This window comes from Urocitellus parryii, chromosome 1, assembly GCF_045843805.1.
Source record: "Urocitellus parryii isolate mUroPar1 chromosome 1, mUroPar1.hap1, whole genome shotgun sequence".
NCBI lineage: Eukaryota > Metazoa > Chordata > Mammalia > Rodentia > Sciuridae > Urocitellus > Urocitellus parryii.
In genome coordinates this window covers 277,284,416-277,309,336 of record NC_135531.1, presented here as the reverse complement: position 1 = coordinate 277,309,336, position 24,921 = coordinate 277,284,416, and the positions used below count along the sequence as shown (strand labels likewise).

Below are 24,921 nucleotides of genomic sequence, written 5' to 3'. Positions count from 1 at the left end.
CGTTTGTACCCCAGAGGGCTGTAAACTGGGGGTCCCGCCCCAGGGCCCAGGAACAACAGGATGCAGATACCTCCCGGAAACTGAGCTTGCCGTCGAAGTCCTCGTCCACCTCCTTGATCATGCTCTTCAGGCCCAGGTGGGTCTGGGGGGCCCCCAGCTTCTCCATCATCAGCTTCAGTTCCATCAGGTCGATGAAGCCGTCGCGCCCAGCATCATACCTGCGGGGTCGCAGCAAGGCACGGTCAGGAAGAAGGGACACTTGTTAGTCTCCCAGACACGTGATCCTTTGGCCTCATTTATGAGTTGGTTTCTTCTTGTGTGTGTGGCTGGGATGGAACCCACGGCCTCTTACCTGCTAGGCAGGTGTCCTCATCCCCAGCCCTCACTTACTGAAAAACGACTCCAGTATCTCCCACTCAGTGTCCAGGTCACTTCCTCAGAAGGGACCTCTTTGAGCAAGACACCTTAGGGCTTAAGAGTGGACTCGGTGGTACACACTAGTGTCACGTCTCTCATCTCCTCCAGGCCACGCGCTTCCCCAGGATGGACACAGGCCTTATTGACTTGACTTTCCCGGGTCCAGACCATGGACACCATGGGCACCTCACGCTGGGGGAGCGGCACTCGGGTGCCCACGGCACCCTCCACACTCACAGGAGGGAGCCTCCTCCTGGGCACCATCCCCACATCCCTGCACACCCAGTTCCCACAGCCCCCATTCCCTGGGGCTGCCTGTCCTGTGTCTCCAGAAGCTGTTTCCCACTCTGCGTGGCTGTGAATTGGGCCTGGGCCTGGCTTAGATTTCTGGCTTTGCCCTCGGGGTCACTCGCCAGGTCTAAATGATCACGTCTGTGTGATCGACTGTCCTTTCACAGAACCTCTGCTGGCTGTCTCACCAGTCCCCAGCCCCCTCTAGGGACCAGCCTCAAGAGGTGAGGGGGTGGGGAGGCACCTCCAGACAGCTCAGCTCAGCCTCCCCCGCCCCTGCCCAGCCCAGCCCTGTCCCTTCTCCACACACCTGACCTCACGGGGCTCCCCTCCCTTGAGGGCCTTCATATTTTTGATACCAAGAGGCCTCTTGCTGCTCAGGTCTGAATGCCCTGCTTTAAAGAGCCAATCGGGTCTCCACAGCCAAACGGTGGGAATGACCCACGGAAAGGACACCCTGGCACATGCCACCACAGGGAGGACCCTCAGGGACGTAATGCTGAATGAAGTCAGCCAGCACAAGAGGACACGCACGCTGGGGTCCACTACCGAGGGACCCGGATGGGGGCCGAGCTGGGGGAGGTGGGGGCTCCTGTGTGATGATGGGCAGAGGTTCAGCAAGGGCTGAGGAAGAGCGGACAGTGGACAGTGGGCAGTGACGCTGGCCTCACAGTGGGAACGCACTTAACACTCCTGAGCTGTGCACTCAAACGGTTAAAACGGAAAATCCGTTCCACACATCTCACCATAATTTTCAAACTAAACTAGTCATAAGCAAACCAGCCTTCCTCACTATCCACCTCTTCATACACCCACCCCCAGGAACACAAACCCGCCACTGTCGAGAACCACCACCGACGCCCACCAAGAAATGCAGCCGTGGGCCTCTGGAAATTGGCCACTGAGGGCTGTGGCATTTCTAGGGCCCACATAGCCAGGCCAGCGGGGGGGGGGGGGGGGGGGGGGCAGGAGTCCCCACGGTGCTCCATGCCGGCCACTGTGGCTGGTTCAGGCCTCTCCTCCCACCGTCTAGCACGCCCTGCTCTGCTCTGTGGCCTCCTTGCTCCCCAGAGCCCAGGGCCTCCCACTTCTGCCTCTGCTGTCAACAGCACCCACTGTCTGTCCTTGTCTGGCCCCAGCACTCACCACCTCCTCTGCTGGGCATGTTTTATGCAAGTCCTCCCCACCCTCCGGGTGCAGCCTCCTTGTTGGAAGAGTTATTTGATAAGGTGCTAAAGGTCACAGAGGAGATCCCTGAGTGAATGCTGGTGACCTCTGAGCAGCCCTGAAAACAGGCGTTCCACATCTGGAAATGAGCAAGCTACCTCCAGGCTGCCAGGAAGTAGGTAGAATCTACACATCACAAATGGATCGGCCCAGGATCTAGTAGTAGTATCAAAGAATGGACTATTCCCAGCAACTGGGGAGGCTGAGGCAGGAGGATCTCAAGTTCCAGGCCAGCCTCAGCAACTTTGCCAGACCCTGTCTCAAAATAAAAAATAAAAATGGCTATAGATGTAGCTCAGTGGTAAGCTGCCCCTGGGTTTAATTCCCAGTACACACACACACACACACACACACACACACAAAGATGGATTGTGAGTACTTTAAAATGGAAGCAATGAGCCAGGCAAGGTGGCACATGCCTGTAATCCCAGTGGCTTGAGAGGCTGAGGCAGGAGGATCGTCAGTTTAAGGCCAGCCTCAGTAATTTAGTGAGGCCCTAAGCAACTCAGTGAGATCCTGTCTTGAAATAAAATGTATATATATTAAAAAAGGGCTGGGGATGTGGTTCAGCGATTAAGTGCCCCTGGGTTCAATCCATGGTACCAAACAAACAAACAAACGAAACCCCAGCTTGATTGAGACATAATGCACACATTATACTATCTCCTCCTATAAACTGAACAGTTCAGTGGTACTTTTTTTGTATTTCTGGAAATTGAACCTGGCCATGCTCTGTCACTAGCTGCATTCTTGCTGAGACTAGCCTCTAACTTGGGATCCTCCTTCCTCAGCTTCCCAATTTTCTGGGATAATAGGCGTGGCCACTGCACCCAGCCCGTTCAGTGGCTCTTAGTATATTCACAACTCTATGCCACCATCATTACCATCTAATTCCAGAATATTTTCATCACCCTAAAAAACAATCCATAGCCATTAGCACTCATTCCCCCTGCTTCTCTCTCCCTGGTCCTTTAGCAACTACTAGCATTTCTGTCTCTGTGGATTTGACACCTAGAAATTTCTCATAAACGGACTCACACAATATATAGTTTTCCTGTCTGGCTTCTTTCCCTTCACTAACGTTTTCAAGGTTCACTCATTTATCCAGCATGCATTCATCGACTTTATTCCTTTCTGTTGCCAAAAAACGTTCCACTTGCAGACACACGCCACACTTGGCCCATCCGTTCATCAGGTGACGACACTTGGGCCACTTCCACTTTTCGGCTCTACACTTCCACTTTTCGCTGCTTTGAACACTGGTACACACGTGTTGGTGTGGAACTCCCTCTTGGTTTCTTTGGGTAGACATCTCAGTGCAACTGCTGGGCCATGTGGCTCATGCACCTTTGAAAGCTGGTGGTCAAACGGGCCCAACAGAAAACCATGGTCAACTGGAGTTGCTGCTCGGGTGACCAAGGCCCTCTGTCAGGCCCTGGGCGGGAGACCCACAGGGCAGATTCCCCATCGGTCAGGTGGACCCTCTGTGATTGGGCCACCCAGAAAGGTGGCAAAACCCCGTCCCCAAACAAAAATAAAAAGGCCTAGGTTCACTCCCTAGTACCATAAAAAGAAAGGAAGGAAGGAGGGAAGGAGGGAAAAAGAAAAAGAAAAAGTTCAGGGACCGGACGATGGTGAATGTACTTAATGTCACTAAACTGCATATTTAAAAATGGTCACTTTGGGGGCTGGGGCTGTCCTGTAGCTCAGGGATTAAGCATTTGCCTAGCATGCACAAGGCCTTGGGGTTCCATGCACCAGAAAAAAAAATTTTAAAGAAGTACATTTTACTTTACACACACACACACACACACACACACACACACACACACCTTACCACAATTAAAAATTTTTTTCATTTAAAAAAGATCAAGGGGGCTGGGATTGTGGCTCAGATGTAGCGCGCCCGCCTAGCATGCGTAAGGCACTGGGTTCGATCCTCAGCACCACATAAATGTAAAAATAAAGACATTGTGTCCACCAATAACTAAAAAAATAAACTTAAAAATCATGTGGCAATAAATGAAGGAGCTTATTTAAAAAAAAAAAAAAAAAAAAAAAAAGATCAAGGTCCCGAAACTAAGACCCCAAGCCAACTTCAGAAGCACAGAGCTTGAGGAAAGAGCTCAGTGGCATGTGTGACCACACCCCTGGAGGCCGGGATACCACAGTGAGTCCTGGAGGCCACGTACTCATTATGGTAAGAAGGAAAAGTCCCAAACAAACAAACAAAGAATGATAGATCTAACAGAATATTCCAGATGCACTAGAAAGATGATTCCTGTGGAAATGGCCAAGTCCACCTGAACATTAAATTCACCTACTCCCACCCACCTCTTGACGCCCTGCTCCACCCCATGCAGACCCCACACTCCAGGGAAGCTGGGGCTGGTCAGTGGAGGCTCCCAAGAAGGTGGGAAGGCCTAAGACCCCGTGCAAGGACAGAGGGAGAAGGGACCAGGGGTCTTCAGCTCCAGGAAGAAAAAGAGGTATCTCTGGACGTTGCCCAGGGGCCCAGAGGCAGCCAGAACGGAGCGTGGAAATGAGACCCATTTCCACAAGGTGCAAAGAGGATCTTTTCTTTAAAACAGTTGACCAGATCTGGACCCGGAAAGTCAGGAGAGCTCTCACAGACAGGCTGAGATGGACAGTCTCCATTACAAGGAGTCCGACTCAAAGAAAACAGGTTTCCATGGTGTGGAACTTTCCAGAGCCTTCCATGTGGTCATGTGTTCAAAATTCACCAGAGGGAAACAGCACAGGCTCATCTGACCACAGATCCTCCGCCTGTAGTGATTTTCCACTGCAGAGGGGGCATTCGACCTCAGAAGGGGCAGCTCCAGGTGGCACAGTGCTTGCCCAGGGTGCACGAGACCCCAGGCTCCATCCCCAGCATCACAAAAAATAAAAGAAGGGGTGGCCCAGTTAAATGACCACTAAGTTCCCTGAACGCAGAGATTCTGAGTGAAAGTCTTCTGCCCTGTGCTCAGCACAAAGCCTGAGTTCCAACAAAGCTCGCAGAGGAGACCGGAGCCTTGCGGGCGGCACCATTAAGACGTGAGTCTGTCCAGGCCCGGGCAGGAAGCAGTGTCAGCAGACACTGGACAGCAGAGAAGGAAGGAGCAGAGGGGAATCTGTGAGGGAGCAGCTGGAAGGCTTAGGTGGCAGGAAAGAGGCGTACTGGGAGGGTGGGGACGGGAAGTAAAGGTCAGGGAACAAGGCAGGGGTTTGTCCTCAGATGAGAGAGCACTGAGTGGCTCCCAGCTCACTGACCTAGAGATGGCACTGCCTGCCGCAGACACAGAGGCGGGCAGTGGGGCCGAGCCAGGCTGGGGCTCCTCCAGCCACAGAGAGGCGTCAGCAAAGCCGTGCTCCCACTCTCCTTTGGGGTCTGGAAAAACTTTCCTCTGGATGCTCCAACCCAAAACTCTCCAGACTGACAAAGAGCACACAAGCCAGAAAGGACCCTCAGCCAGCTCTGGGCCACAGCTTCGAGAAAGTCCAATTTCTATCTGGTGAGAAGCCTGGGTCCAACCCCCTTTGGAGATTATGAGCCTGGAAGCAGAAGCCCACCACCCGAGTGGGCAAATCCCAGACAGGAGAAGAGCCAAGGCTGAGGCCCACGCAGGCCTGGGCTGGGTTCTGCTGGGGGCAAGAGGTTGGCACAGGGATGGAGCGTGCGGAGACATGGAGGGGACATCTCCAAGGCCGAGAGCAGGAAAGAAAGGAATCGTGAGCCAGCCGCCCCTCCACTCCCAGGTGCCCAGTCAAGCCTGCCTTCTTTTGTTCCTATTAGAAGCATCGGCCTAGTGCCATCTATTGAAGTCCTGGCAGGACTATAAAGTGACCACACATCAGTGGCATCCCTTTCCCTGTGGAGCCGGGACTTGAATTCAGAAGGGCACCCGTCTCTTCAAAGTGACCCTCTCCGAGGGCTGGTCTACAGTCACTTCCTTCAGGGCCTAGATTTGCAAGACAGGCAGGAAAAAAACTCAACACGTCCCTTTCATCTTCTCACTGTTTTATCTCCTCCCTCGAAACACCCCCCGACTCTGCAGAGCCCGGGACACAGTGGGGCTCAAAGCCTTCAGCAAGTACAACTGCTCTCTTCACAGCTGACCACCTTTGTCTCACAGGCTGGTCCCTTTGATCTTTAGGACAGTCCTGTGAAAAGTTTTCATACAAGCCACCTGCCCTTCTTGTTTATTGAGAGCTCACTGAAGGCCAGGCACTGGGCTAAATGACCTCACTAAATCCAGCAGTGCTGGGAGGTGGTAACCAGTAGTCCCACTCAGTGGACAGTGACAACTGTAATAAGTAGCAAAGCCACCTCTAAGGGAACTGCACTGGCCTGGGGTTTTAAGCTTCTATGGGAGCAGGGAAGGCAAGCGTGGTCATGAGCTGAGTTTATTCTAGGTACCCCTCAACTTTCAAGAGACTAGGGGAGGTCTACCTAATGTCCCACGAACAGATCACTGTCATCACTGTGAGCGTCATGCCTCCTGTGGTTCTCATCTGAAGACTTTGGCAGAAATGGCCGCGCAGTGTTTGTGATATTCATGGCTTCTCACTTTGACAGTGAAACATGGTGCCACACATTACCTACACATGCAAAGCAACTCACTTGTGATCCAGAGTGCACTAAAGTTGCCACCTTACAAACATTTGGAGAAACAGTTCCCCATCCAGGCATTTCCAATAAATAGCATCTGTTTTATTCTTAAACCCTCCTCTAAGGGGTATGGTACTGCTGGACTGCTGAAGAAACCTGAGCCCATCACCATCAGCCCAAGGTCACCAGGCCAGGCAGGTAAACAGGGAGGACCTCCTCCCCAGCCTGATTTCCAAGCCCTCAGCTCTGCCCCGGGCTGGGCTGCAGGGCTGAAGATACCACGTCAGGCTTTAGGGTAGGGGCCTTGATATTCAATGCCAAGGCTGCCTCTCCAGTTAACAAAGACAGAAACAAAGTTATTAAAACATAAAGGCAAAGAGAGTGTGGTTCAGTGGTAGAGTGCTTGCCCAGCAGGGCGGAGGCCCCCGGCTTCCACCCCCAGCAGGATGGTGATGATGGAGGAAAAGAAACAAGATGCAGGCCTCCCTGAAGGTTTTAGGAGGCCACCATTGGTGCATCATAGGTGGCTAGAGGTGAGGACCCTAGCAAGGCCTGCAAGCCAGGGCCCTGGGACCCAGCACACTTTGCAGGGGAGGGAGATGCTCATCTTTAATCTGCACCAAGGCCACCCTCTGCAAACCAGTGAGGCATGCAAACCCGTAGACAGACTGACTGCCACCTTGCACCAAGTGCACTAATGTTGCCACCTTACAAACATTTGGAGAAACAGTCTCCCCAGCCAGGCATTTCAAATAAATAGCATCTGTTTTATTCTTAAACAGGCCAATGCAAATGAATTTGTTTCCTTCACACAAGAAACATCTGTTGCTCCCCTCCCCACGAAAATGCTGTCACCTTCCCTGCAATTGGAAATCCAACCCTCTAGAAAGGGGACAGAACCTAGAATACCTTGCCTGAGTGGGGGCCAGGGCACAGATGAACTCTCTGGCCCTGGGGTGTGGGACCTGGCCCCAGAGTAACCTGGAAGTGGGCAGCTGGGGAGGGGGACCTAGCCCCAGCCCAAGCTCCATCTGACTGGGGCTTGCTTTCTCCCTAAAGCTGGGCCTAAACCTACATTCCCCCTTCTTTTATTTCAGATCCTCAAGGTACCACGGCCCCGACATCACCCCAAACACACAGTTGGCATCTTTCAAACACTTTCAGGTTCACTGGAGTCCCCGGGAGCTCCTAATCCTCCTCTGCCAACTTCTCAGCTCTTTTTCCTTCCCTGTAGTTTTGTGGGTTCTTTTGGTGCTGAGGATTGAATCCAGGGCCTTGCACACGCTAAGCAAGTGCTCCATCGCTGAGCCACACCCAACCCCCAGATCTTTCTTTTTTTTTTTTTTATTGGTTGTTCAAAACATCACAAAGCTCATGACATATCATCTTTCATACATTTGACTCAATTGGGAAAGGTAGCAGATCTTTCTTATTAAAGGCAACCCAGAGCAGTAAAGGAAACCCATTCATAACCCCAAGACCCCGTGTCGCCGTTGCCTGGGGTGTCCTTCTGCACTGTGACTTCTTTCCACGTTTACCATTGTCTCCGTCCCTGTGAGGGACTCCGGTCCCACTGGCACTCAGGATGGTGACACAGACACAGACAGGTGGAAACCTTTCCCTGACAGACCCTTGAGAGAGACCTGACCCTTCCGGGAACAGTGATCCCAGCCCTAAGTGCCTTACTGGGCTGTAAAGGAGCCCGAGGGAGCTAACCTTGGCTGGCGCCTGTCACGGTGAGTCAGGGGCTGGTTTTATGAACTAGCCCCTGTGTGTAGGCGCCAGGAGAAAGCACATGCCTTCCAGCGAGAACATGGTCCCAAAGTGCCTCCACCATCTTCAGTAACTGGCCGCTTGCTGTGGTCCCTGGTCCAGCACAGCCCTTTCCAGGGATGAGCCCACTGCCCAGGCCTCCTGCCTCTTTCGGGACGGGGGCCATCTCTGAAGGTCTGGTGGTGAAGTGGGCTGAGACCCTCACCTGCGGGCCCCTCACTGAGCATGCCCATCACCTGGAGAAGCCCCCAGCCTTGCCTGAGTGACCCAGGAGATTCCTAGCCCCAGCCCCACACGGCCAGCTACAGAGGAGACAGTGACCAGGGGACAAGGACCGGTGTCCAGTGTCCACCCAGTCTCGGACCCCTCCTGAGTCCATGAATCACTTGTTCTTTTGGCTTCCACTGTGCAGAGCCCCTGGGCGTTCTTGGTTTTCACCAGAACAATCCTGCCATCAATGAGGAGAGAGAGGAGCCAGCAGCCTTTGTGTGCCCGCGGCTCAGCCATCAGAGACTCCCCGAGGGACCCCTGAGGTGGGGGGTTCCCAGGAGGGTGGCAGTGCCCCAGAAAATGCCTAGAGCTGGGGGGGTGGCTCACCCCAGCAACCACCAGGACCCCTGCTTCTCTCTACACAGAAGGGCCTTGTGAGGAACTCGGTGAGTTTTCAAGCAGCCAGGCGAGGCCCCTCCAAGTGCAGCTGGGACAAGGGCGCGTGGAACTGTTAGAACTTCAGAGTCTCCTCGAGCCTCCAGGTCTGCTGAGTGAGAGGACCTGCCTCCACAGCTCCCGGTGGCCTCAGGCCCAGAGGGAGGCACCGCAGGCTACAGCTACCAGCAGGTGGTCCCTTTGGGGACCATCTGGGATCACCCTGTGGATGTCCCTAACTGTGCCTATCTAGCAGCCTCAGGGATTCCCCAAGGTCCCTCTGCCCAGTTCTGTTTCTGGCTTCCATCCTTCTTGCCGGTCCCCCTGGCTGTCACTCATCTGCTCTCCCTCCTTCCCACGTGATGCGGCAGGAACCCTGGGCGCTGCGGGAGGAAGGCAGGGCTCTGAGGGGTGAGGCGCCACAGCCTGGGCCCCACACTTCTGATTTCCACTCACTGGCTCCCTGCCACTCCCGGCTCAGGAGCTCCGGACTCTCCCGTGCTCCAATCACTTGCTTCCTTCTCTGGCTCCCTCTGCACCTGGCTACCTGGGCCTCCAAGAGCCAAAGAAAAGCTCAGCCAGCCCCAGAAGCAGGCGGACACAGAACACAGGGCGAGAGTGCGGAGAGCAGGGGGCCCTGGGGGAGCGGAACCAACAGGGGGAGACAGCAGGGCCGGGGAGGGGGCCTCTGTCACGGGGCCAATCCTGTTGGGGTGCTGGAATGTCCACAAGGCACCCGGGAAGAGATCTGTCTTCCTCAGGCACCTCCAGAGAGCCTCAAGCAGGGAGGCAGGTCCAGGCAACGGCCTCTGAAAGACCTCCCGGCTCAGAGACAGGCTGGGTCTTTTGGGGGCGGGGGCAAGTGGACCACAGCAGGGAGGGCGGATGGGAGGACGAATGCACAGGGCTGGAGGGGGCGGGGAGGGTGTGGGGTGGCACGAGGATGGCGTGGGCACAGGGCTGAACTCGGCTGCATCTGCTGCATGGAGCCAGGGCTTTAGGGCTCCCTTCTGGTAAATTCCTCTCCTTTTCTGGTAAAAGGCCAACATTTTGGCAGGCTGCAAGGGACCCGTGGAGTTTGGGACACCACCCTCCAATCAGCCACCACACCCTGTGCTTCCATATGCTGTGTCTGGAAGTCCATAAAGACAGCGAGGGCAGGACAGAGCCCTCTACTCCAAGGACCCCCGTGAGCTCAGCACCCTGCAAGGCAGCACTACCCTTCTTCCACATCCACCTGTCCCAAAAGCATGCCTGGGAGTGCCCTCTTACCAGGGCTGTCACATGGATTCAGGGTGGTGGGTGACCACACAGGAGGGTCATTGACCACACCCGCCTCCCCAGTCTTGTGCTCCAACTGGTCACTGGCAGCCCTGGGTACAGAGGGTTCGACTGCAAACAGACTGCCCACTGACACCAGCCACCCAGGATGGAAACAAAGCAAAGCAGCCCGTGACCACCCCAAAGAAGCATGCCGACCAATAGCCCAAAGTGCTGCATACAGACACCAGAACCCCCCAGTGATGGCCAGGGAGGGGCTGGCCTCAGACAGCCTGATCCGGCAGTGCAAAGGTACCGGGTGGCTGAGAAGTCCCCGCTCCTTCCAGGAAGGTGAAGCAGCAGGCAGGTGTGCGCTCCTGGGGTCACGTTGCCTGTCCAAAGTCCCAGCACCCTCACGTGCCAGAGTGGTGGCTCTGGGTGAGGTACTGGAGCTCTCTGGCATTTGATTCCTCCTTTGTCCAATTGTTGCCAACATCAAAGGCAAATAAGCCCCCGGCAGGGTGCCTGCAGAGCCATCCCTAAAGGTGGGGTGGGACAGGCACAGAGGCTTCTCCACCAGGGCTGGCTGTGGTACAGCAGAGGGAAGCCCACCCTGAGCTCCACATACCTCCCCCGGGGGTCCAGCTGGGGAAATGCAGCTGGAGGCTCCTGGGAACTAGTCCTGGAACCGCCATAACACAGGGTTTCCACAGGCACTCCTTAGTGCCAGGCCCCAGCATAGGCCCCCCTTGAACTTCCAAGCCCAGGAAGTCAGAGAAGCTGGGGTGGGCACTGGGCAGAGGTGGCAGAGCAGCAGAGAGAGCATCCCCAGAGGCGGGGGCCCTGCCCTGCCAGCCCAATTCCATGTTGGGGCCCCGCTGCTCCAGGTAGGAAGGGAAAAGCTGCCCCACCCGCCCTCAGAGGCCCCCACTGCACCCACCCTTCCCGCCAGCAGGACCCTGCTTCCTCCAGGCTGGCACCACCTTGAACCCGGCAGCCCTCACGTGGGGCCTGAACTAGTGACCTAATTAAAGCCCTGACTGTACACCTGAGTGAGTGGTCACTTGATCTTGGGGGCAACCTGAGAAGGTGGTCACTTTCCTTTTTCCACATCTCAGTTAACAGGTGTGTGCCCAAGTGGAGGTGTGGGCTCGCCCGCTTCCCTGGTGGTGATGAGGGTCCCGGCAGCTGCAGCCACAGAGCACAGAGACCTCTACAGAGGTCAAGGCTCCCAGCTGGGCATGGCGCTGAGTGGGCGCTGGGTGGGCCCTGGGGTGGGGTGGGGCCCTGCGGTGGGGTAGATCTGCTTGTTTCTGCTTTCCCAGGTAAAACTCTGGAGGATGTCGGGAGCTCCACAAGAATCAATAATAACTGAAATATAATCAACTGGAGAAGCTCTGAGGGAATTAGCCCAGTTGAGAGTGGAGACAGGATGGGAGAACTAGTGAGAAAGAAGAATTCAACAGCCAGCTGGGGTGAGCCCTAAGGGGAAGCATGAGGAGCCTGACACAGTTTCATGGGCAATAGGGAGCCACTGAATGTTGTATGTTACCTCCAACTCACAGGGCGGCTGAAGAGGGAAACACAGTAATGAGGCCTGGGTGGTAACAAGGCCCTTCTAGCTACAACATTTACGATGGACAGGAGAAGGCCAAGTATGAGGTGGTGGTCTAGTGGGGCTTGCAGGCCACCTGCAGAGGTGGCACCAGCTCCCCTCTAGCTGGGGATGGGAATGTGAGGGAGGCTCGTGAGGGAGGCTCGTGACGCAGAGGACTAGAGTGCAGGTAGCCTGCATCCGAATCCCAGCTCCACCACTTGAAAGATGCATGGCACTGGGCCAGTCCCCTAGCTTGTCTGCACCTCAGAGTGGGGGTACCAACAGCACCCACCTCAGAGGGCTGTGAGGAAGAGATGGGTTACTGTGTGCACATGGCAGGAGTGGAGCCAGCACACGGTAAGTGCACAGCAGCTGCTGGGCTGTGCCCGGGAGCCCAGAGCTCAACATCCTCAGCTGTTCTGGGGGAGGGGGCATTAGGCATGCAGGGAGGGGCAGAGACTGTCACCGCCAAGGCCACGCTGGGCGGGATCCAAGGCCAGCATGGCTGATCCAAGGCCCTGACAGAGCTCACAAGTCCCCAGGGGCCAAGAGCCGGGACTGTCAGCAGAAAGATATGTGGTGAGAGCTGCCCAAAACACAGTTCGGTAGCAGTGCTGGGGGTGGGGACGTCTAACTCCAGCTTGGGGACAAGCTGCAGCCCTGAGGTGGAGGGTTCCTGGGTTGCTTCACCACCAGGAAAGGGCAGAAGGGCCAGCCCTGGGCACAGGCGGCCTGCAGACCCTGAACAGAATCCTCCTCCTTGCTGCAAGCCTGCTCCAAGCTGACCGTGGGCTGCGCGAGTGTCTGCCAGGCGAGGCCGCCGAGGGTGGGGAGGCCAGCCGTGAGGGTCACTACTTTGGAGTCGGACCCCAGCACACTGGAGGGAGCCCCTGAGACTCCACCCAGCCAGGCCGGCCCCAGCCTCTCCCTGGTCTACAACCAGGAACGGGCCTTGAGGCAGCTGCTGCTGTCGCCGGCAACCAGGTCTCATCTCCAAGACCAGCCTGAAGTCAGCAACAAAGGGCGCCAGGTTAGGAGAGTACACAAGGCCCCGGCCTGGCTCAGGGGAGCGCACCCGCCTAGCACCCAGGAGGCCCTGGTCCCATCCTCAGTCTCAAAAGCAAAAGACAAACCAGACACAGACACACACAGACACACACACACACACTCACTCACACACACACACACACACACACACACTCACACACGTGCACCCTGGGCTTTTACAAAGACCTCCATGCTGAGAGAAGGCCCTTAACAATAGAATTCCAGGCCACCACTAAAGGAACAAGGTGACTCCCAGCCCCAAATGGCAGGCTGGCCGCAGGCACTCCCCACCTCTCCACCTGGAGCACCTTCTAAGGGGGAGGAAAGTCAGGGCATGGTGCCCATGATAACAAAGGGAACACAGGAGGTTTAGAGGGTGCTAGAAAGAAAGCGGAGGTGTCAGCACACACTCTTCACAGGCAGGAGGCAGGAGCAGACACGGAGAACCAGCTGGGCTCTCCAGAGAGGCAGGGTGGGAGGCCCACAGCGCCCACAATTCACAGAGTGGAAGGCAGCACAAGGCCAAGTCGGGGGTGTGATGAAGGATGGCCTAGGGAAAAACTGACAGGGGTCCCACCAGCCCCAGGCAAGAGAACAGCACAGGGGATGGACGTCCATGACCATGACAGGAGCGTCCCAGAGGAAAGGCCTGCAGGAGCCCCCAGTGATGGGCTGTTCCTCCCATCTCTGGAATCCCCACCTGCCATCAAAAAGCCCCTCGGGTACACCAACTCAGCCAGACATGAGAGGCAGGCACAGTACAAAGGCCCCAGAGGGACTCTGTTGGGGCCCCCCCATATTTCTCATTAACAGAACCCCCAGTGTAGACCACAGGGAAGGAGGCCTAACCCCAGCTCATGCAAAACCAGTGATGTCACCTTCCCTGGGCAGTCACTGGACTGCGACTGGGTGCTGGCCAACAGCACGACAGAGGCTGGTTTGGGGACACATCTGAGGAAGATTCCCCCCGATGTTTAAAAGAACCCAAAGTCTTTTCTATTTCTAGATTTTGCCTCTGCTAGGTATTGAGACAGAAACTCGGAATACCGAGATAAAACTGAGTCTCTAAAGGAAAAAATGTCCCCTTGGGAATATGGAACTTTCCATCAGGCACAACACGTGAGCCTGACAACGGCACCCAAGGAAAGAGATGTTAACCTGATGCAGCTGACCCTGGCCGGATGGACCACCTGACTGCCAGAGACTTTGAGAGAAGCTCGCACCAGCGCCAGACCAGACCCCTAGTGGGCAGGCGCCGTCTTGCTCAGTGTTTCCCACTCCAGAGGAAATGCAGCCCACTGGGATCAGACATTCTCTACCTAATTCCGTGCCTAACGACAACCCAGCCCCCAGCCTGACTGCCCCTCTCTCCAGGGCTCGCCCTCACGCTCCCCTTTCTGGAAAAGCTCCTCCTCTCTCTGCTAAGGCCTGACACATCCCTAAATTCTTCCTGCAACCTGTCAAGAGCCTGGGAGATCCAAGTAGAGGTCTCCTCCGCCTCTGGAGACACCTCCTCAGACTTCCTTATGGTGACGGTATGAGATGGGGAACCTCACTATTTTGCCAGTAGCCCAGGAATGACACCAACACAGAGGCCTGTGGAATGCAGAGGGGTCCTTGATGAGAGCAGCAACCCATTGCACCCAAGGCCACCCTTGTCCTCTGGATTCCCTATTACATGGGACAATATATTACTTTTTTTTTTTCCAGTATGGGGATGGAATCCAGGGGCACTCTACCACTGAGCTACATCTGTAATCCTTTTTGATAATTTTAAATTTTTGAGACAGGGTCTCACTCAGTTGCTCATGCCGGTGGGCCTCAAACTTGTGATCCTCCTGCCTCAGCCTCTGGAATAACTGGGATTCCAGGCATGTGCTCTTATACCTGGTGGGATGATACATTTGTTCATTGATGAGTGAGTTTAGGGCAGGGTTTTCCATCCTTGGAGCCCAAGGTCTCCCAGTTAATACCTGGCAGAACATCACAGTCTCAATATTCTTTAAGAACATGCACCAGACCCAGCAACCTGGGAGGCTGAGGCAGGAGGATAACAAGTTGAAGACCAGCTCCAACAACTTAGTAAGATCCTGTCTCAAAAGAAAAAATAAAAGGGGCCAGGGATGTGGCTCAGTGGTAAAGTCCTTGCCTAGCATGTGCAAGGACCTGGGTTCAATCCCCAGCACTGCAAACAAATAAAACACCACAACATAAGAACATGGACCAAGCCAGTTGGTATCAGCTTCCACTCTCTTAAGTTCTAAATACCTGTATTACTTTATAGGAAATTTTAAACAGGGAACATTATACTCATTATTCTTTAATGATGAAAAATAATTAACTTTTATTTAAACTGCAAGATTCTTATCTCCTATTACCCTCCAAACCAGTGGACCTTTTCCTGGGTCCAGGGGCCACGTCTCAGCAGATGTGTGTGGAGAGTGCCATACAAGATGTCTGAGGGTTTGAAGACTTGAGCTCAGGAACTGCAGCTCTTATCACGGGGCTCAAGGAGGCAAGTGCCCAAGGCCAAGTTCCACATGCCTCCAAATTAGCTTTCATTTTTCCTTTCCCCCTGGAGTTTTTAAACTCAAGCACACCTTGGGCTATTTCTCCGGGAAGGTGACCCACGGAGGATGCAAAAGCCACACCGGGAGCCCAGCCGGGGGCATCACCTGCCCGGCTTCCTTGGTGGACAGGAGAGGCAGACACAATTCTCATTCCTGCTCTGGTGCTAATCTCCCAGAGGCAGCTCTGGGGTCCCAGGATTACGACTTCGCCATATTGCACACCAAACTGAGGGCTGTTTCCCTTTGGGACCTAAGGCCTGTCCCAGTGAGTGAAATCCCAGCCCCAGGTGGGGATAAGGGCCAAGAGGTGAGGCAGGGGAAGAGTGAAGCCTCCCACAGATCCATGAGAGTCAGCATTCAGAAGATTCTGGAATTACTGCCTAGACGGGGCCAGCCAACTACAGCCCGCAGGCTGCATGGCTGTAACCCACCACACCGAGTCATTCCACACTGTCCAAGCGGCTGCTCTCACATAGCAATGGCAGAGTCAAGAGTGACCACAGGACTCCCAGGACCCATGAACCAAGAAGATCTCCTATCTGGCCCTTGACAGAACAGGTTGGCTCACTCATGGCCTACAAGGAAACTTGAAGGCCTCTGAGCCCCGCCCCAGCCTCCCATGTGCCTTCAACTCCTCCAACTGCAAACCTCATGCCAGGAGCCAGGCCAGTCCCCGCCAATGACACTCAAGAGAAAGGGGCCTAGTGTGGTGGCATACAGCTGTGATCCCAGCAACCCAGGAGGCTGAGGGAGGATGGCAAGTTCAAGGTTGGCCTCCACAACTGAGCAAGGCCCTGTCACAAATAAATAAATAAAAAGTAAAAGGGCTGGGGATATGGCTCAGGGGTCAAGTGCCCCTAGGCTCAATCCCAGGTAACAAACAAACAAACAAAAAAGGCTCACAGCCTTGAAAGATAGTTTTTCCCATTTCTCAACAACTCTACGCCTAGGAGAGCTCGCTCTTCCCTACAGCTATAGCTTCCTTTCCCTGAGTCCTCACTGCCACCTGCTGCCACCTAAGGCCAAGCCAGCTGCCACCATGGGTCAGGTCTCAGCCTCCATCTTGTCTTAGAAGGTTCATCCCCCAGGTCTTCGCTTCCGCCTCTTCTTGAGGCCTGAATCCACTCTCAGTGCTGGTAGCCCCTCTTCCCTCGCTGTGTTCAGAATGACCACGACCCCTGGCCTTGAATGCTGCTGCCTGAGGTCATACTGCCCGTGTCCAGCCCACATCCAGCATCTTCACAGGGTCTACAGTCATGCTAGCTCCAGCCCACTGGGCTAGGGTGCAGCTCAATGGCAGAGCACTTGTCTAGCCTGCATGGGGCTCTATTTGGTCCCCAGCACTGCAAAAAAAAAAAAAACCCAAACAAAACAAAACAAAAACTTAACTAACTGCTTTCAATCACTCCATTTTAAAGTCTTGTCACTTAAATTCTCATAAAATGTGATATTGAGGAGCCTTGACTGAGAGCAAGGTGGGGAGCAAGGTGGGGGGCAAGGGAAACTCCTACGGAGGAGAAGGCCAGCAGCCCAGGGCGCCTCTGCCCGCAGCTCATTATTCGCAGGTGCAGGAAGATGAAAGCACCCAGTGCTTAAACCAAGGCGGGGTCCTCCTGCCAGGGACCAGCCTGGGGCTGCACCCTCAGAGATTCAGACCAGCTCTGGATCCAAAAGGATCTCTGGATCAGTCCAGGGTAATTAAAGTTTCCTGTCTAACCTTGACTCCCTCAATTCAAAATAATCAAATGTACAGAGAGAGAAGTTCAAATCCAAGGTGAATCACTGGCGACAGAGGCTACCATCAGGAAGAGTCAAAGTCCTTGCCTATCTCCAAGGAGAAGAAAAGCATTTACCTTCCATTTATTTCTGTCCACCTTCTACTTTTTTTTTCCCTTCGGTGCTGGGATGTTCGGGGCCCAGGCTGCACGATCCTCAGCACGAGCTCTACCCCCCAGCCCCCACCTTCCCATCTTTAAAGCCAATTCCCTCAGAAGATCAGGGTCTCAACATGCGGGTGCCTCCCTCCGCCTCCCTGGAAAAGCTCCCTAGAGGGCAAATCCCCAGTTTTCCAACGTCCACCGCTTTTGGAGGCGTGGGGTGTAGCCCAGGAGTAGAGCCCGTGCTTAGCATGTGCGAGGCCCAGGGTTCAATTCCTGGAACCAAAAATGCCCCAGCGGTCTATGCCCCTTTCTTCCTTCCTCCCTCCTAGACAAGACCAAAGAAGATAAGAAGAAAAGGGGCGGGGGTGAGGAATGAAGAACCCACCCTCTGGCCTCCAGTGCTGTGGGACAGTGGCGTTGGCAGGGCCTCCATGACATCACCATCTCGGATTTTTAATAAAAAGGCAACCTTCCCAGGCAGAACGCTCTTCTCCCCACCCTCTCTTTGGGGAATAGACAAGCTTGCTGCATGCTGCAGAAACACCAGAGCTGCACTCCAAGGTGCTACGTTTGGGTCCTGCCTTTAAGTGACTGTCCTCATTACCTCCTTCTGAAAGGGGCCTCTGGATCAGTCCAGGGTAATTAAGGTTTCCTGTCTAACCTTGACTGCCCGGCCAGCTCAGCTCGAATTGCAGCCTTCAACACGCTCTGCAGAGTCAGTTTCTTTTAAAATCAGGCCACTATTCTCTTCTCCCAGCCCCGGTATCCAGTGACACACTTGGAAATGGAGAGGAAACCTTCTCTGTCCAGGCTGATGATGCCCCTGGCTTCCCACACTCATTAGAAGGTTCTTTCTTCTACAACATACTGTTTAGGAGCAGGCTCATTTGTGTCAGGTCCTAGGGACACAAAGATAAGCCACAGCCACGCTAAGTCCCCAGGCTGGGAAGGATCTATTTTGTTTTTTCATAAATTTCTTTATTTTTATGTGATGCTGAGGATTGAACCCAGTGCCTCACACGTGCTAGGCAAGCGCTCTACCACCGAGCCACAACCCCATCCATTTTTGTTTGGAAGCCTAGAAAATGTAAGAAATCTGCAAGCCACATTCGTTAAATTAAGAAAATCCAATTTAAAAGACCAAAGCATGTTCTGCCGTGTGTGCGTGACAATCCAGCCCCTCTTTCCAACAAAAAGAATGGGTGCGCTTTGTGTAGTGGTCTCATCAGGTTACCCACTCCAAGGGCCCCATGTACTAGGCGACATCAGAATGTGAATCTAGAAACTGCTGAAAAGTGAAATTCTTGCTGAAACTAAGTGTGCGCCCCGCAGGGCTGGGACTCAGTTCCGCTGGGTTTGTCTTGTAGCTGGGCAGCAAGTCCATCTGAATCAGGGTGGGGAAGACTGGTTCTCCATGGGGTGGGGGGTCGGGGGGCAGGGAGGCTCAGGCTGGCTTTGGAGAAGTCTGAGATTCTGATCTTCCTAAATCAAGGTCCTCCTGGGAAGGTCCTCCCATCTCCAGAGACATTGCCACCAGGACTGGGCAGCTCTGCTCATTTGCTGTGCTGGGTTGAAGAGCGTCCCCCCAGAATTCACGTCTACCCACAACTTCACCATGTGACCATCCCTGGAAACAGAATCTTTGCAGATATAAATGTGATCAAGATGAAGTTACGCTGGACCAGGATGGGCCCTGACTCCGGCAACTGATGTCCTTATAAGAAAGGCTAAGTGAAGACAGAGACGAAGACTGGGAGAAAGCACCAGGCGACAACAGAGGCAGAGACTGAAGTGCTGCCTCTGTAAACCAGGGCATGCCAAGCACTGCCAGCAGCCCCCAGAGGCGAGGAGGGAGGCAAGGAAGGACCAGAGCCTCCGGAGTACGCAGGACCCACCCAGGCCTTGGTTGAAGACTGTTAGCTGCCAGAACCAAGAGAACCGGCCTCTGCTGTGCTAAGCTCCCAGCATGCGGCACTCTGTTCAAAAGCACCAGAAGGGCTGGGGATGTGGCTCAAGCGGTAGGGCGCTCGCCTGGCATGCGTGAGACCAGGGTTCGATCCTCAGCACCACATACCAACAAAGATGTTGTGTCCGCCAAGAACTGAAAAATAAATATTAAAAAAAAAAAGAAAAAATAAATAAATTTATTTAAAAAACAAAAAAAAAACAAAAAAAACAAAAGCACCAGAAAACACATGTGCTGACTCAGCACTGGAACTAGTGGTCCCTTCAAAGGACTCTGAAAGGAACAGGTAACCCCCCCGAGTGACCAGGCCACCACTCCACAGCTCAAGCAGAAGTTCAATCAACTTCAAAGGAAAAATGAGACTGGCAAAGTAAGTTATTAAAAAAAGGACAACACAAAACTTCCCCCAAATTACAGCTCTGGAGGCACACCAGCCCCGTAACTCAGGAGGCCGAGGCAGAAGGATCAAGATCAGAAGGATCAGAGTGCAAGGCCAGCCTCAGCAATTAGCGAGATCCTCCTCACAAAACAAAAACCTACAAAAGGGCCAGGGATGTAGCTCAGTGGCAGTACGCCCCTGGGTCCCATCCCCAGTACCACACACACACACACAATTACAGCTATGAGACGTTCTGAAAATCAGTGACTAAAACTGACTGGGCCTCCGACGTAAGCCAAGCACTGAGCCAACTGCTTCATGCAAGTTAATTTACTGAATCCCCTGAAGGAGAGATGGTCCTATTCTATTCCCACTTAACAGAAGGGGTACCTGAAGCAAGAGAGCTTTTAACTTCGTGCTCCAGGGAGCGAGGGGTGGGACCAGAGTGTGAACCTGGGAAGCCTGGACCCCAGCCCTGGTCCTCACAGTCACCAGGGACTGCTTTGCCATGAGTAAAATTCAGAAAGAAACCCACAGTGTAACAAGTTGGTATGTTGTTCCTTCCTTCCTTCCTTCCTTCCTTCCTTCCTTCCTTCCTTCCTTCCTTCCTTCCTTCCTTCCTACCTACCTACCAGGGTTGAACTCAGGAGCACCCGACCACTGAGCCACATCCCCAGCCTTATTTTGTGTTTTATTTAGAGACAGGATCTCACTGAGTTGCTTAAGGCCTCGCTTTTGCTGAGGCTGGCTTTAAACTCATGATCCTCTTGCCTCAATCTCCCAAATGGCTGGGATTACAGGTGAGCACCACCACCCCCTGGCTGTGCTGTATGTTCTTTAACTTTTTTTTTTTTTTGCACAGAAACCAAAGGGAAATGAAGGAGAGAACATGCTCAGGTCTCGGGCAGAGGCACCGCGGGGACCAGCTGGCTGGTTGGACACCGCCACACAGCCTGAGCAAGGAAGGCCTTGGCATGAGTGCCACTGGCTCAGGGGAAGTGCAGGCTGCAGAGGGACCCAAGGCCTGGGCAGGGGTTTCCTTCCTGGCCAGGAGCCAGTGGTCAAGTCAGCTGCAGATATATCCGTGTGGTCGGTGCAAGAGAAGCCTGGGGGGGGCTGTGGCACATCCACATGGGGGAAACCTGGGAAAAGGGAGCCACCAAGCCTGCACACTGTTTCTAATTTTTTCTTTAAAAGCTCTTTTAAAGACAGTAGGCAGAGGAAGAGGAAACCCCGGGGCTCAGTAAGTATCCTGGCTGGGCCACAGGCAAAGCTGGGACCACAGAAGTCATTAGCAACAGAGGGCCAGCTACAGGACAGGTGATCCGGCCCAGCCTGCAGGCCACCCAGTATCAAGCTCCATAGCAGCTTTCCCTGGTATGTGAGGGGGGGCGGGACCTGGAGCTTGCCCTGGCCTGGGCAAGGGCGGGGCGGGGCACACAGGGGACTGGTATGACCTAGCCACCACAGGCACTGCAGGCACTTCAGAAGACCAGGGCTTGTCCATCAACTGTGGTCACAGTCACATGGCCTCTATGAGGGGAATGAGGGCTACAACCAGATGCACCGGAAATGTCCAGGCAGCAAACTCATCCAGAATGGGGAGACCCGATGGGGTGGCAGGAGGAGAGGGAAGAGATTCAGTGGTTGCTCAGGTACACACATCAGCAGGAGCCCCCTGAGAGAAAGACAACGAGCCAGCTGGGGGATCCTGGGGTTCACGGATGAATAGGGTAGTGTGGGATTAAGTAGAGCTGTGGCACTTGAAGGTAAGGCAGGGAGGGGAGAACAGGTGGTCAGGGTCTGGGAAAACTTCAGCTGTGGACACATGACCCCGCTTCAAGGGTGGGGGCACAAGGTGGCCTGGCCAACAAGAGCAATGAATTCCCTGACTACAGCAGTTGGTTAGGAGCCAACAAGAAACAATAGCAGTCAAGAACAGTGGTGCATAACTGTAATCCCAGCATCTCAGGAGGCTGAGGCAGGAGGATCACAAGTTCAAGGCCAGCTTCAGCAACTTATCGAGGCCCTAAGCAACTTAGTGAGACCTTCTCAAAAAATAAACAGGGCTGGGGATGTAGCTCAGTGGCATAGCACTTGGTTTCAATCCCCAGTGCCAAAAGAAATTTAAATTTAAAAAGGGTTAGGGACCTAGCTCAGGGTAGAGTGACCCTGGATTCAATCTCCAGTACAGTGCTAGAGAAAGAGGGGGAGAGAGGGAGAGAGGGAGGGAGAGAGGGAGAGAGGGAGAGAGAGAGAGAGAGAGGGAGAGGGAGAGGGAGAGAGGGAGAGAGAGAGGAAGAGAGGGAGAGGGAGAGAGGGGGAGAGAGGGAGAGAGAGAGAGAGGGAGAGAGAGAGGAAAAGAGGGAGAGGGAGAGAGGCAGAGAGAGGGAGAGAGGGAGAGAGGCAGAGAGAGAGGAAAAGAGGGAGAGGGAGAGGGGGGAGAGAGGGAGAGATAGAGGAAAAGAGGGAGAGGGAGAGAGAGGGAGGGAGGCAGACAACAGTAAAGCTACCTTCCTTGCAAACAAGTGACACACCAAGGCCTCTGCCGTGGATGCTCTTTCCCAGTGGACTTACTGGAGCTGCTGTGGCCACACTGCCAACCCCAGGGATGAGCTACTTTAGAATAAGGAAAACAGAGAGGGAGTGGCTTTAAAAAATAGAAACAAGGGCTGGATGTGGGTAGCTCAGTGGTAGAGTGTGTTCTTAGCATTTGAGAGATCCTGGGTTCAACCCCTCCCACTGCACCAAAATAAAGGAAGAAAAAGAAAAAGAAAGCTTTGAGCTTTCTTTTGAGCTCCTAGATCCAGCCATACTTGAAGCTGATGCTGGCTTTTTAGTTTCAGGAGCCTAATAATTCCCCTTTTGTTTATGCCAATATTTGTTGCAAGTGACAGAAGACCCAACCAATGTCATAGCTCAAAAGAAATACTATGCAAGGTTCCTGTATACTCTGTCGGGACCCCAGATCGCATACTGTCTTCCTCTTAGCTTGACACAGAACGCTGGTCCAGTACCTGTTTTCTCACAGAGGCCACCTTGCTTGGTCTCCCAGGGCCCTCCCACCGGCTGGTCTTCCCTGCATTACTCTTAGGCAGCTAACAAACTTATCCTTCCTAAGACGGTTTTGCAGGAAGAGTGAAAGAAATGAAGGAGAGAGGTAGAAACTCAAATGATCACACAGCAATCTGAAAATGAAGGTCCGTCCCAGACGCCCTCCCTGAATCTGTCAAGGCCAGAGCAGTCTTCCCATGAAAAGCAATGACCACAAATAAATCCCTGGGGGCTGACCGACCAGCCTCACAGACAGCTTTTCCACCTTGGCCCAGTCCATTCTTGGTCCCCAACTCCGTCTTTCCGAATTGCCCAAACGGACCCTGGAAGCCAGGAACAGAGAAATCTAGGTGTCAGGGAGGCTCCCAGGTGCCCTCTCGGTAGCCTTCAGAACAGGGGCAGTTCAGGCTCCCTGCCCCACAACGCCCGCCACAGCGCCTTTAAATAGAACCTCCTCTCCGAGGACAAACACATTCCAGGCGCTTTTAAAGACGCCCCGGCAGGACCTGGCCGGCGGCCTGCGCTCCCCCAGTAATTTTTCCGGTCTCGGCCCAATTCTGGAAATAATATTAATAGCTCGGTAGGAGCTTACGGTGTGCAAAATACTTTATGGCCTTAAAAGGCAAGGGACTATTACTGCTCCCACTCTCCAGATGAGAAGAGTGAGGACAGGGAGGTCCCAGGCGACAAGTCCCTTCGTGCCGCCTCTTTCGCTGGGTGTGCGGGCTCCAGGTGCCCCAGGTGGGCGATCCCCCGCTCACTATCTAGCAAGGCGCAAATGCAGCCAGCGGCCATGGCCGGTTCTGACCCACACCTCGGGCCCCACAGGCAGGAAGCGGGGAGCCACCTGGCGACGCCCCCAGGAGGCTCCCGCGCCGCTCCGCGCTCCCGGGAACTGCTAGGTCTCCTGGGAGCCTAAGGCTCCAGCTCTCAGCCTCGCGGGTACCTGGGACCCCGCGGCGGCCAAGCATTCACTTTCCCCTTTTGTTTTAAAAGACGAAAGGACGTCAGGGCTAATTCCCCCTCGGGGATGTAGATCGAGCTGGCAGGTGAGGCGCCCCGGCGCGGCTCCTTTCCTAGAAGTGGGGCTCTACGCGATCTCGGGACCTGCGCACGGAGGGGGCGGAACCCGCCCCGGAGCCAGGGACACCCGCTTGGTGGCCCCAGGGCAACTTCTGGGTTCGGTCCGGGTGCAAAGGGCTCCAGCTCTCAGACTCCCGGCGGGAAGGTCCCTCCACCACGCGGGGAGAGACCGGCGCGCAGGACCCGGCTCCGCTGGCTCAAACGCTAAGGGCACCCCGGGGCCCCTGCACCTCCTTCCTGCCCCGGCTGCCCCTCCTCCCGGACCCCCGCCCTCCTCCCGGGTCCTGGGCCCGGCCCCGGGGGCGCAGCGCACGGGGTGCACGGCGCGGGCGCTCACAGTTTGAACTTGCTCTCCAGGTCCTTGATGAGGCGCCGGCTGAACTCCGGGAACTCGGTGTAGGGGTTGAAGACCCTGCAGCGGCGGGGCCGCGCCGCGCCCTCGTTGATGTCCAGCCGCCGGCTCAGCTGGGCGCTCAGCTCCGCGCCAGCGCTGGCTGTGGGCGCTCTGGCGGGCGGCTCGGGCTCGGGCTCGGGCTCGGGCTCGGGCTCAGGCTCGGGCTCGGGCTCCAGCCTCGGGGCTGGGACGGCGAGGGGCGCAGGCTGGGGGTCGCCCTGGCCGCCTTCCTCAGCTTCCTGGAGCCGCAGCCGGCGCTGCAGCTTGCGCGCCAGCTCCTCGCTGGCCATGCTGGCGGATCCGGGACGTGGGGACGCTTGTCCAGGCGCGGGGACCGGGCGGGCGGCGCGCTCCTCCCAGGCTCGTGGCTCCGCGACACTCCGCCGAGACGGCAGGGGCTCGGCGGTTGGGAGGAACCGCGGGCGGGCGGGGCCGGCAGGGCGGAGCCGCAGACTTAAGGAGGCGCCGGTGCTCGGGGACCGTCAGCCGGGCGGGAGGCCCAGGGCGTCTTCGCGTCCCGCCGACCGCGTCTCGCCTCTCCCCGGCTGGGGCTGGGAGGCTGACCGCCCGCCCGCTTCGGGCGTGAACCCCGGGATCGACTCCGACCTTGCCGCCAGCGTCTGCTCCTGGGGAGCCCGGGGACCCCGTGGTCCCGCGGGGAAACGATAGCGGTCAAAATTTTCCCGACCGTTCGTTTCTAGCCCCCATGAAGTGTCCCGGACTGAG

The 24,921-nt window shown here is 55.2% G+C and overlaps 1 protein-coding gene across 1 annotated transcript in view; it reads right to left on the bottom strand.

The window, feature by feature from the left end:
- The window catches only part of Efhd1 (EF-hand domain family member D1), a 39,885-nt gene extending 15,321 nt beyond the window's left edge, over positions 1 to 24,564 (bottom strand). Inside the window, exons 1-2 of the mRNA XM_026412759.2 lie at positions 24,139 to 24,564; positions 71 to 218 (exon numbers count right to left, since the gene is read on the bottom strand). Coding sequence (XP_026268544.2) covers positions 71 to 218; positions 24,139 to 24,485 — 495 coding nt within the window. The 5' untranslated portion in view covers positions 24,486 to 24,564. The remainder of the gene's footprint in view (positions 1 to 70; positions 219 to 24,138) is intronic.
- Between the last annotated feature and the right edge of the window lie 357 nt (positions 24,565 to 24,921).